This window comes from Pelobates fuscus, chromosome 5 (assembly GCF_036172605.1).
Source record: "Pelobates fuscus isolate aPelFus1 chromosome 5, aPelFus1.pri, whole genome shotgun sequence".
NCBI classification, from domain to species: Eukaryota; Metazoa; Chordata; class Amphibia; order Anura; family Pelobatidae; genus Pelobates; species Pelobates fuscus.
In genome coordinates this window covers 167,676,802-167,689,904 of record NC_086321.1, presented here as the reverse complement: position 1 = coordinate 167,689,904, position 13,103 = coordinate 167,676,802, and the positions used below count along the sequence as shown (strand labels likewise).

The 13,103-nt window shown below is 45.0% G+C and overlaps 1 protein-coding gene across 3 annotated transcripts in view; it reads left to right on the top strand.

The window, feature by feature from the left end:
• Nucleotides 1–13,103, top strand: part of MYO18B (myosin XVIIIB) — a 560,248-nt gene that overhangs the window by 117,091 nt on the left and 430,054 nt on the right. For all 3 annotated transcript variants that reach the window (XM_063454642.1, XM_063454641.1, XM_063454640.1), the window contains exon 13: nt 12,793–12,937. In XM_063454642.1, the coding sequence (XP_063310712.1) occupies nt 12,793–12,937 (145 nt within the window). The remainder of the gene's footprint in view (nt 1–12,792; nt 12,938–13,103) is intronic.

Here is a 13,103-nt window from a genome sequence, read left to right as displayed (position 1 = left end):
TCTGCCAACCTCTGCAAGTGCACTATGCCACTCATATCTGGTGTCACTATAGCGTGCCTTTAAAAAGAAAAAAAGTTTTTCACGGTAAGCTAATAGCAGTCAGTGTCCTTAAAGTGGGTGTCAGGCCTTCAGCGTGTAATCTGCCAACCTCTGCAAGTGCGCATTGCCACTCATATCTGGTGTCACTATAGCGTGCATTTAAAACCAAAAAACTTTTTCCACTGTAATAGATTGAATAGCAGTTAGTTGTCTTCAAGCGGGTGTCAGGCCTACAGCGTGTACTCTGCCAACCTCTGCCAGTGCACATTGCCACTCATATCTGGTCTCACAGTAGCTTGCACGCATAGTACCCCTAATCCCAGAAAAATGACAGGCAGAGGCAGGCCACCCCGCAGGGGCCATCATGGTCGTGGTGCTGTGATCCCCTTTTGCCCTAGAATAATGCCCAGTTTTCAGAGGCCACGTACCCTGAACTTGAAAAGTTCTGAGGACATAGTTGACTGACTAACACAGGAGACCCAATCTTCTACAGCTTCTGCTCAGAACCTTGACGCACCATCCTCCTCCAGCTTAGCTTCGGGCACCTCTCAAGATACCACTCACCCGCCTGCCGCCACCACCAACACTAGCACCACAGCCAAGCGGTGGTATGTCAGAGGAGTTATTTACACATCCGTTTGACGAAATTATTGATGCGCAACCATTATTGCCAGAGGATGTAGATAACAGGGATATGTCTCAGGCAGGCAGCATTACACACATGGACGTACGGTGTGATGATGATGATGTTGTACCCGCTGCTGCTTCCTTCGCTGAGTTGTCAGATACAAGTGAAGCGGTTAATGATGACGATGCGTCCATGGATGTCACGTGGGTGCCCGCTCGGCAAGAAGAAGAACAGGGCGAATGTTCAGATGGGGAGACAGAGAGGAGTAGATGAGTTGGAAGCAGGGGGAGGTCGTCGCAATGAGGTAGTGGCACAGTCAGACAGCATGCATCGGCACCCGGGGTCAGCTTGACAGCACGCCAATCAACGCATGCTGTATCCACCACCAGAATGCCGTCATTGCAGAGCTCAGCAATGTGGCATTTTTTTTGTGTGTCTGCCTCTGACAACAGCGATGCCATTTGCAACCTGTGCCAAAAGAAACTGAGTCGTGGGAAGTCCAACACCCACCTAGGTACAACTGCTTTGCGTAGGCACATGATCGCACATCACAAACGCCTATGGGATCAACACATGAGTGCAAGCAGCACACAAACTCAAAGCCGCCATCCTCCTCCTGGTCCAGCATCTTCAGCCACGTCAACCACTTCTGTCCTCCTTGCCCCCTCTCAACCATCCGCCACTCCATCTCTCACCTTGAGCAGTTCCTGCTCATCTGCCCACAGTCAGGTGTCTGTCAAGGACATGTTTGAGCGTAAGAAGCCAATTTTAGAAAGTCACCCCCTTGCCCAGCGTCTGACAGCTGGCTTGTCTGAACTATTAGCCCGCCAGCTTTTACCATACAAGCTGGTGGAGTCTGAGGCGTTCAAAATATTTGTGGCTATTGGGATACCGCAGTGGAAGGTACCCGGCCGAAATTTCTTTGCACAAAAGGCAATCCTCAACCTGTTCTCGATTGTGCAAAAGGAAGTAATGGCATGTCTGGTACACAGTGTTGGGGCAAGGGTCCATCTGACCACTGATACCTGGTCTGCAAAGCATGGTCAGGACAGGTATATCACCTACACTGTGCATTGGGTATACCTGCTGATGGCTGCCAAGCATGGAATGCGTGGCTCTGCAGAGGAGTTGGTGACACCGCCACGACTTGCAGGCAGGCCTGCTGCCACCTCCTCTACTCCTCCTACTCCATCCTCTTCCATAACCTCCTCGGCTGAGTCCTCTTCTGCTGCTGCATCTTGCTCCACATCAACGGCACCCCCCCAGCTCCCCAGGTACTATTCCACATCCCGGATACGGCAGTGTCACGCCGTCTTGGGTTTGACTTGCTTGAAAGCAGAGAGTCACACCGGACAAGCACTCCTGTCCGCCCTGAACACACAGGTGGAAAAGTGGCTGACTCCGCAGCAACTGGATATCGGCAAAGTGGTTTGTTACAACGGAAAAAAATTGTTGGCGGCATTGAAGTTGGGCAAGTTGACACATGTGCCGTGCATGGCACATATGTGTAATCTGATCGTACAACACTTTGTGCATAAGTACACAGGCTTACAGGACGTCCTGAAGCAGGCCAGGAAGGTGTGTGGCCATTTCAGGTGTTCCTACACGGCCATGGCGCACTTTGCAGATATCCAGCGGCGAAACAACATGCCAGTGAGGCGCTTGATATGCGACAGCCCGACACGTGGGAATTCAACACTCCTAATGTTCGACCGCCTGCTCCAACAAGAAAAAGCCGTTAATGAATATTTGTATGACCGGGGTGCTAGGACAGCCTCTGGGGAGCTGGGAATTTTTTTGCCACGTTACTGGACGTTCATGCGCAATGCCTGTAGGCTCATGCGTCCTTTTGAGGAGGCGACAAACCTAGTCAGTCGCACTGAAGGCACCATCAGCGACATCATACCATTTGTTTTCTTCCTGGAGCGTGCCCTGCGAAGAGTGCTGTATCAGGCCGTAGATGAGCGTGAAGAGGAAGAGTTGTGGTCACCATCACCACCACAGTGGCGGATCCAGGGGGGGGGCAACGGGGCAATTGCCCCCCCCGAGAAAATTGACGGTCTCCCTCACCCCTGCCAGCACATGCAGGTGCCTGCGGACTGGGGAGGGAGATCAGAGATCTCCCTCCACGGTCCGCAGGCACTATGCTGACAGCCGGCAGGGGAGAGGGAGAGGGAGGAGAGAGGACCCGGGAGCTCTGCCTGCAGCTCCTCCGGGTCCTCATCTCGCGAGCTTGGAGCGTTGCCGCGGTAACCACGGCAACGCTCCAAATCTCGCGAGAGTGAACTCTAGCCCGGGAGCTATGGGCTAGAGTTCACTCTCCCCACTGGGCCACCAGGGAATCACCCTCTGACCACCAGGGATCAAGAAATGTCCCCCCCTCCTCCCGGTAAAGGTAAGAAGGGAGGGGGACATCAATATTTATTTAAATTAAATAAAAAAAAATATATATATATTATTAAAAAAGAAAAGCCCCCCTTCCCTTATCACACACAATCTACACACATACACTGCCCCCATACTGCCCCCATACACACACATTGCCCCCCATACTGCCCCCATACACACACATTGCCCCCCATACTGCCTCCATATACACACATTGCCCCCCCATACACACAACTGCCCCCATACACACACATTGCCCCCCATACTGCCCCCATACACACACATTGCCCCCCATACTGCCCCCATATACACACATTGCCCCCCATACTGCCCCCATACACACATTGCCCCATACTGCCCCCATACACACACATTGCCCCCCATACTGCCCCCATACACACACATTGCCCCCCATACTGCCCCCATATACACATATTGCCCCCCCCCATACTGCCCCCATACACACATTGGCCCCCATACTGCCCCCATATACACACATTGCCCCCATACTGCGCCCATACACACACATTGCCCCCCATACTGCCCCATACACACATTGCCCCCCCATACTGCCCCCATATACACACATTGCCCCCCCATACTGCCCCATATACACACATTGCCCCCCATACTGCCCCCATACACACACATTGCCCCCCATACTGCCCCATATACACACATTGCCCCCCATACTGCCCCCATACACACACATTGCCCCCATACACACACATTGCCCCCATACTGCCCCCATACACACACCTTGCCCCCCATATACACACATTGCCCCCCATACTGCCCCATACACACATGTTGCCCCCATACTACCCCCATACACACATTGCCCCCATACTACCCCCATACACACACATTGCCCCATACACACATTGCCCCATACACACATTGCCCCCATATACACACACTGCCCCTCATACACACATACTGCCCCCCATACACACATACTTCCCCCCATACACACACACTGCCCCCCATACACACACACTGCCCCCATACACACATACTGCCCCCATACACACATACTGCCCCCATACACACACACTGCCCCATACACACACACTGCCCCCCATACACACACACTGCCCCCCATACACACACACTGCCCCCATACACACATACTGCCCCCATACACACACACTGCCCCCATACACACACACTGCCCCTCATACACACACACTGCCCCCATACACACACATACTGCCCCCATACACACACACTGCCCCCATACACACACTGCCCCCCATACACACACTGCCCCCCATACACACACACTGCCCCCCATACACACACACTGCCCCCCATACACACACACTGCCCCCCATACACACACTGCCCCATACACACATATTGCCCCCATACACACATACTGCTCCCCCATACACACACACACACACACTCTATATACATACACTAACCCCATACACACACACTGCTCCCCATACACTGCCGCCCCATACACACACGTTGCCCACACTCACACATACACTGCCGCCCTCACTCACACACTACAACCATCACACACACACACTGCTCACACACTGTCCCCCTCACACACACACTGCACCCCTTACACATTGCACCACTCACACACACCACTCCTACTACAGCCCCAGTTCCCAGCAGACCTCAGGTAAGTTGTCAAACTGTTCTTAAACGGTTTGACTACTTACTCTGGGAGGGGGTCCCGCCACTATTGACACCATAACCACTACACTGAGCTGTAGTGGTTATTGTGTCTGGATTATTTCTTTAAATAATCTACAAGTGCCCCTCCCGAGATCAGGCTCTGGATCCGCCACTGCACCACCAGAAACAGCCTTATCAGCATCGCTTGCTAGACCTGCGGCAACGCTGGAAGAGGATTGTGAGGAAGAGGAGTCAGAGGAGGAATGTGGCTTTGAGGAGGAGGAGGAAGACCAACCACAACAGGCATCCCAGGGTGCTCGTTGTCACCTTTCTGGTACCCGTGGTGTTGTACGTGGCTAGGGGAGAGAACATACCTTCATTGAGATCACTGAGGAGGAGGAACGGGAAATGAGTAGCTCGGCATCCAACCTTGTGCAAATGGGGTCTATCATGCTGTCGTGCCTGTTGAGGGTCCCTTGTATAAAATGGCTGAAGGAGAACGACCTGTACTGGGTGTCCACGCTACTAGACCCCTGGTATAAGCAGAAAGTGGCGGAAATGTTACCAAATTACAACAAGTCGGAAAGGATGCAGCATTTGCAAAATAAATTAAAAAGTATTTTTTACACAGCGTATAAGGGTGATGTCACAGCACAACGGGAATCTAACAGGGGAAGAGGTGAAAGTCATCCTCCTCCTCCCACGACCACGCCGGCAAGGACAGGACGCTTTAAAGACGTGTTGTTGATGGAGGACATGCAGAGCTTTTTAAGTCCTACGCATCCCCACAGCCCTTCGGGATCCACCCTCAGAGAACGACTCGACCGACAGGTAGCAGACTACCTCGCCTTAACTGCAGATATCGACACTCTGAGGAGCGACGAACCCCTTGACTACTGGGTGTGCAGGCTTGACCTGTGGCCTGAGCTATCCCAATTTGCGATAGAACTTCTGGCCTGCCCCGCTTCAAGTGTCCTGTCAGAAAGGGACAAGACAGTAGTATACCCACTAACCATAAGCAATAGAGCTGCTAAATTGAAAGTGGTTCCAGGTGAACCTCACTAACACCAAAAGTAGAAAACAGAAAGCAATAAAGTGGAAACCACCTTCACAAAAATAATGAGATACAACCTGAGGAATATATCCAAAATTGGAATATTCTATATAAGCATGTAATAAAATCTGAAATGATAAAAAGTGTATATCATAGCGTAACACAGTAAGATAATGATAATAAATTGTGGAGTAAGTAATGCACTCACAAACAAAAGTGTAAATCAGGCCTCTCACCCCCCTGGGGTATATGTAGTATGGGACTTGATAGTAGATCCAGATATTAGAATGTCTTCAGAGAAATGGGAAAAAAAGGACCATGCATAGTGAAAGTACGTATAAAAATATCAAAAGAGAATTTATTGGTTACACTTACAGACATAAAGTGGTAGTAAGCATGTATCCACTCTCAGTGGAACTGGAAGGCAGAGTAGTAAATACCGGACACAGATCCAATCGGAGTAGCAGAGTACAGGAACAATAAAAGGACTATAAAACAAATAAAATCAAGAAACAGTCCGAAAAAGTTCAATATCCAACGCTTTTCGTCCGTGGTAAATGGAGGACTTCTTCAGGGATATGAGTAGATTCGAGTATGTGGGAACTTTTATATCCAATTCAATCTTCCTTGATGCCGTTCACCGGCAGCGTGTGTTCCACACTGGAACGCAGAATTGTACTTCCTGTGACGTCCATCCGTCTGAATTGTGCATGCGTGATCGGAAAAAGAGTTCTAAACATGTTTAAAGAACCGGTACCTAAATGCGCATGCGTAGAAATCTAAATGATAGAGAAAAAAGTATACACCAGGCGGAAAGTCGCCAAAGAGATTAATGAAGAATAAAGACCAACGAAAAACGGCAAATAATCGCCGCAAGATACAATTGTAGAAAAACAATAAAAATATATACTAGTGGTATACAAGAATATGGATAAGCAAGCAAAAGGGCAGACACATGGGGCATGGAAATCCCAATGCCCCAAATGGATACCAAATTTGCCCCCAGTTTTGCCAATATATACGTCTCCCATTGGGAACAGCGTCATATTCGGCTGGGTGCCCATTCTGGGGGCAGTTTGGTCCTATGGCGACGCTACATAGATGATGTGTTGTTGGTATGGGAAGGTTCTGCTGCAAGTCTGGAAATGTTTTTTGAATTTGTCAATTCTAATAATTATAATCTCAAATTCACCCATAATACCAGCCCAACCTCACTGGATTTTTTGGATCTCTCTATCTATATAGAAAATAACCAACTCAAAACGAAAACATTTTTTAAACCAACAGACTGTAACACCGCAATAGATCTGTCTAGTGCTCATCATCCTCCCTGGCTTTCAAATATACCCAGAAGCCAACTAATTCGTCTTAGACGAAATTGTTCAGACGATTCTACTTTTTTACAACAAGCCCAGTTGATTAAGACACGATATTTGGAGAAAGGTTATAACCAAGTTCAAATTGATTCGGATATACAGAACATATTGGACACAGATAGAACACAATTTTTGATAAATAGGAATAAAAACAAAAAGCGATTTGACAATGGTTCAGGATCACAGAAGAACGATTTCCAATTCGCTTTTATTACCCAGTATAATCCTCATGCAAAAAAGATTCAAAAAATTTTAAACAAGTATTGGTATATCTTGCAAAGAGATAGTGTACTTAAGGAGATTATTCCAAATAGACCCAAAATTATCTACAAACGAGCATCTAACCTTAAAAATAAACTGGCCCCCAGCCTTCTTCCTATACAGTCTGTACCTACTCCTAGTAGCTCTTTTCTCCAACCTCTAAAGGGCTTCTATTGTTGTGGCCACTGTTCCACATGTAAATATCAAAAAAGGAAAATAACCAGCTTTACGAGTACTCAAACTAAAAAAACTTATGTAATTAAGAAACATATTCAATGTTCCACCACTTTTGTCATTTATTTACTTCAATGTGGATGTGGAGCCCAATATGTAGGCCGCACCACTAGGAAACTCCATATTAGACTTTTGGAGCATTTTAATAATATCAAAAAAAGTAAATTAGATCATAGCGTGTCAAAACATTGCAGTACTTGTCCCCTTTTTCAGTGGGAACAACTACAAGTGTTTGGTATAGAACACATCACATTAGGATGTAGAGGAGGAGACAAACTACAAGAATTAATACGCCAGGAAGCGTTTTGGATTTACACCCTTAAAACACTGCATTATGGTCTAAACGCTGAAATAGACTTGTCATGTTTAATTTAATCTGATTCAGCTATTATGTATGCAGTATTCTAGGTATTCCTTTTTTCTCTCATCTTATGTTTTATGTTTCTTGGTTTTTAAATATTATTATTTATTTTTAATTTGTATTTATGGCCTTTTTAGGTCATTATTAATGTACCTTGGGATTGTGGTTATTGTTAACTCTGGCTGGTCAACCCTGTTACATATATCCATATAATAACTTCCAGCATATTGTTATTTGTATGGGCTATTTTATGTTCTGTACTATGTTACTTTAGGAGCATTGTATCTGATCTATACACCAATGTGGTGATTGGCGTTATGGCATCCATTTGGGGCATTGTGATTTCCATGCCCCATGTGTCTGCCCTTTTGCTTGCTTATCCATATTCTTGTATACCACTAGTATATATTTTTATTGTTTTTCTACAATTGTATCTTGCGGCGATTATTTGCCGTTTTTCGTTGGTCTTTATTCTTCATTAATCTCTTTGGCGACTTTCCGCCTGGTGTATAAATTTTTCTCTATCATTTAGATTTCTACGCATGCGCATTTAGGTACCGGTTCTTTAACCCCTTAAGGACACATGACATGTGTGACATGTCATGAATCCCTTTTATTCCAGAAGTTTGGTCCTTAAGGGGTTAAACATGTTTAGAACTCTTTTTCCGATCACGCATGCGCAATTCAGACGGATGGACGTCACAGGAAGTACAATTCTGCGTTCCAGTGTGGAACACACGCTGCCGGTGAACGGCATCAAGGAAGATTGAATTGGATATAAAAGTTCCCACATACTCGAATCTACTCATATCCCTGAAGAAGTCCTCCATTTACCACGGACGAAACGCGTTGGATATTGAACTTTTTCGGACTGTTTCTTGATTTTATTTGTTTTATAGTCCTTTTATTGTTCCTGTACTCTGCTACTCCGATTGGATCTGTGTCCGGTATTTACTACTCTGCCTTCCAGTTCCACTGAGAGTGGATACATGCTTACTACCACTTTATGTCTGTAAGTGTAACCAATAAATTCTCTTTTGATATTTTTATACGTACTTTCACTATGCATGGTCCTTTTTTTCCCATTTCTCTGAAGACATTCTAATATCTGGATCTACTATCAAGTCCCATACTACATATACCCCAGGGGGGTGAGAGGCCTGATTTACACTTTTGTTTGTGAGTGCATTACTTACTCCACAATTTATTATCATTATCTTACTGTGTTACGCTATGATATACACTTTTTATCATTTCAGATTTTATTACATGCTTATATAGAATATTCCAATTTTGGATATATTCCTCAGGTTGTATCTCATTATTTTTGTGAAGGTGGTTTCCACTTTATTGCTTCCTGTCAGAAAGGACCTTCAGTGCAGCAGGAGGTATTGTCACTTAGAAGAGAAGTCGCCTAGGTCAAAAAAGTCTAGATTACCTCACCTTTATTAAGATGAATGAGGGATGGATCCGAAGGGTCTGACAGTGGGCGATACATTCGACTAAAAAAGGCCTGATGAGATGAGCTGCCTTGGGCTAAAAATGGTGACCCTATGGAGGAGGAACAGTCCCTATTCTGCTCTGTGTCAGTGTGTATCAGGGTCCCTGAGGACAGGTGTGAATCCATATCTGCCAAGTGACCATATGTAGGGGGAACAGTCCCTATTCTGCTCTGTGTCGGTGTGTATCAGGGTCTCTGAGGACAGGTATCAATCCATATCTGCCAAGTGACCCTATGTAGGGGGAGCAGTCCCTATTCTGCTCTGTGTCAGTGTGTATCAGGGTCCCTGAGGACAGGTGTCAATCCATATCTGCCAAGTGACCCTATGTAGGGGGAACAGTCCCTATTCTGCTCTGTGTCAGTGTGTATCAGGGATCATTAGGATAGGTGTCAATCCATATCTGCCAAGTGACCCTATGTAGGGGGAACAGTCCCTATTCTGCTCTGTGTCAGTGTGTATCAGGGTCCCTGAGGACAGGTGTCAATCCATATCTGCCAAGTGACCCTATGTAGGGGGAACAGTCCCTATTCTGCTCTGTGTCAGTGTGTATCAGGGATCATTAGGATAGGTGTCAATCCATATCTGCCAAGTGACCCTATGTAGGGGGAACAGTCCTTATTCTGCTCTGTGTCAGTGTGTATCAGGGATCATTAGGATAGGTGTCAATCCATATCTGCCAAGTGACCCTATGTAGGGGGAACAGTCCCTATTCTGCTCTATGTCAGTGTGTATCAGAGATCATTAGGATAGGTGTCAATCCATATCTGCCAAGTGACCCTATGTAGGGGGAACAGTCTCTATTCTGCTCTGTGTCAGTGTGTATCAGGGTCTCTGAGGACAGGTGTCAATCCATATCTGCCAAGTGACCCTATGTAGGAGGAACAGTCCCTATTCTGCTCTGTGTCAGTGTGTATCAGAGTCCCTGAGGACAGGTGTCAATCCATATCTGCCAAGTGACCCTATGTAGGGGGAACAGTCCCTATTCTGCTCTGTGTCAGTGTGTATCAGGGTCTCTGAGGACAGGTGTCAATCCATATGTTAAGGTGTCAATATGTCATATGTCAGGTGTCAATCCATATCCATTGTGATTTAGGAATGTTTAGGAAGGTGATTTCTGCCCTTTATGGATTAAAAGCAGACTCTGCATCAACTGTGTAATTTTCCATGGGAGTTTTGCCATGGATCCCCCTCCGGCATGCCACAGTCCAGGTGTTAGTCCCCTTGAAACAACTTTTCCATCACTATTGTGGCCAGAAAGAGTCCCTGTGGGTTTTAAAATTCGCCTGCCCATTGAAGTCAATGGCGGTTCGCCCGGTTCGCGAACGTTTGCGGAAGTTCGCGTCCACCGTTCGCGAACCGAAAATTTTGTGTTCACGACATCACTACCTACCATATACTGCAGGGGTCGGGTGACAGGGTGAAAAATAAATCAAATAAAATCACCTCGAGTTTCAAGCTGTAATACCCTTATTTGTAGGCCTGCTCTCATTTTACCACATCGATTTAATCTAATTTAACCCTCTTACAAAATATCCACTGACCCATGCCTTATGTCAGTTTATATGCCCTAATTCTCAATATGAGTCCTTCCAGCTAAATACAGAGAGCCACATGGGTGGGGGAGAAAGGAGGCACAGGCAGGGGAAGAGCAGTGAGAGAGCAATTAGCCTCAGCCAGCAGCATGACCCAAGGGAAGCCAACCTCCTTAACATAAAAGATATGTTAACAGGAGGTTGGCTAAAAATATAAAAATTATGACACGATTGTGTATTTGACATTTTTGTGTATTTCTTTGTGTCAGTTTGTTTCTTTGTGTCATGGAGTGTGTATGTGTTAGTGTTTATATGTGTGTATCTGAATGTGTGTGTATGTGTCAGAGTGTGCATCTGTGTGTGCCAATGTGTATGTGTGTAAATATGTATGTGGCAGTGTATGTATACATCCTCATACATCTAGGCATTCAAACACCAAAAACACATGCAACCACATCCTAGCAATCATGCAAAAAAAAAAAAGCAACATTTTATACAAACACACCCTTGCAGTCAAGTGCCAAAATTATATACAAACAACCCTTCGTTCAACCACAAATGATACACGCAAATGTACACCCACATTTAAAAGTCAACATTACACACAAACGCACATCTACATTTACACAAGCATTACAAACACCCTTGTTTTAAAATGCCAAAACAACCCTTCATTCAAACATTAACACTACACACAAAAGATAACACTACATACACAACCCTGCATTCAAACAAAAACATTACATAGGAGTACACCACTGCATTCCAATGATAACAGCACATACAAATACACCCCTACATGTACACAGACGTACTCCAAAGAAAAACATGATTACATTCAAACACACAAACACTGCTCACAAATACAACTCTGCAAGGATGGGAAAATGGTAGATAGCATTGAGTGAGTTGTACGACAAATGGGAATCTACCTTTCGGCCACTCTTTCACTAGAGGGGGACCCAAGAAAATTCTTGCACCTGGGCCCTCTCTACATTAGTTCCGCTACTAGTAATGACTTAATTTAATGCAACAATCCTCCATTTTTATAGGTTGTGTACATTTTACAGTGTTTGTGTAAATGTGTTTTACTGTTAATTTATTTTGTATCACAGTGTGTAAGAGTGTCACTGTGCATGTAAGTTGCTAATTGTAAGAGTTATTGGCTAGGTACAGGAGTGTGAATGAATAGCTAGGTGTGTGCTGTTCACTAACATCCAATTGGACCAATGATGTTATGCAAGGATATTAACGTCCACAAGCCCAGCTAGTACCATAAAATAATTATATTTAAATATATATATAATTATACTTATTATTCTTAATATTTTATAGATGTTCATTCATTTGTCCCTTTGTCATTGACACTCTCTATAAATTCATCCAAAGTACTGAATATAACAGTTTTGCATTATGTTATTCAAATTAGCCTTTGAGTTGCAGTTAATGGAATTAATTACCTTCTATATTAAACCTGGGACATTTGACCTAAAACTCAATATCTAAATTTATATTTGTTTGTATTTGCATGATGGTTTTTGAAAGTTATTCTTACTAGGTGCTGATTGTATTTAAGGTTAAAAAGTAATTATTGAACAATGATATTTGTGTATCATCAATGCTTCCATCATTTTGTTTTTTGAGTAATATTATTAGTATCCTTAATTTCGTAGGATTTTTTCTTTTCTGTGATAATGAGAAAAAACATATTTATCTGATTGAACATGGGTTGTTGAACAGTAGGGGTTAATGCCCCTTTCTTCTTGTCTCTCTTAGCCTGAAGAGAAGCAGAAGGCATCTGCAGCATTTATGCAACTCCAATCTGCCATGGAGGCTCTGGGATTCACAGTCAATGAGCAGAAGGCTATTTGGCATGTATTAGCCGGCATATATCACCTCGGAGCAGCAGGTGCATGCAGAGGTAAGGGAGAAGACTAAAAGCCTCAGTTCTTTTTTTCTTGCCAGATGAATGCCCCTACACAAACACATTCACAAGCTGACAATGTATTGTTGCAATGACACTTATTCACAAAGGTTCTAAGTGCTGGCAAGTCGAGTGTCTGTTTTGCCAGTCACTCCTCAAGGGT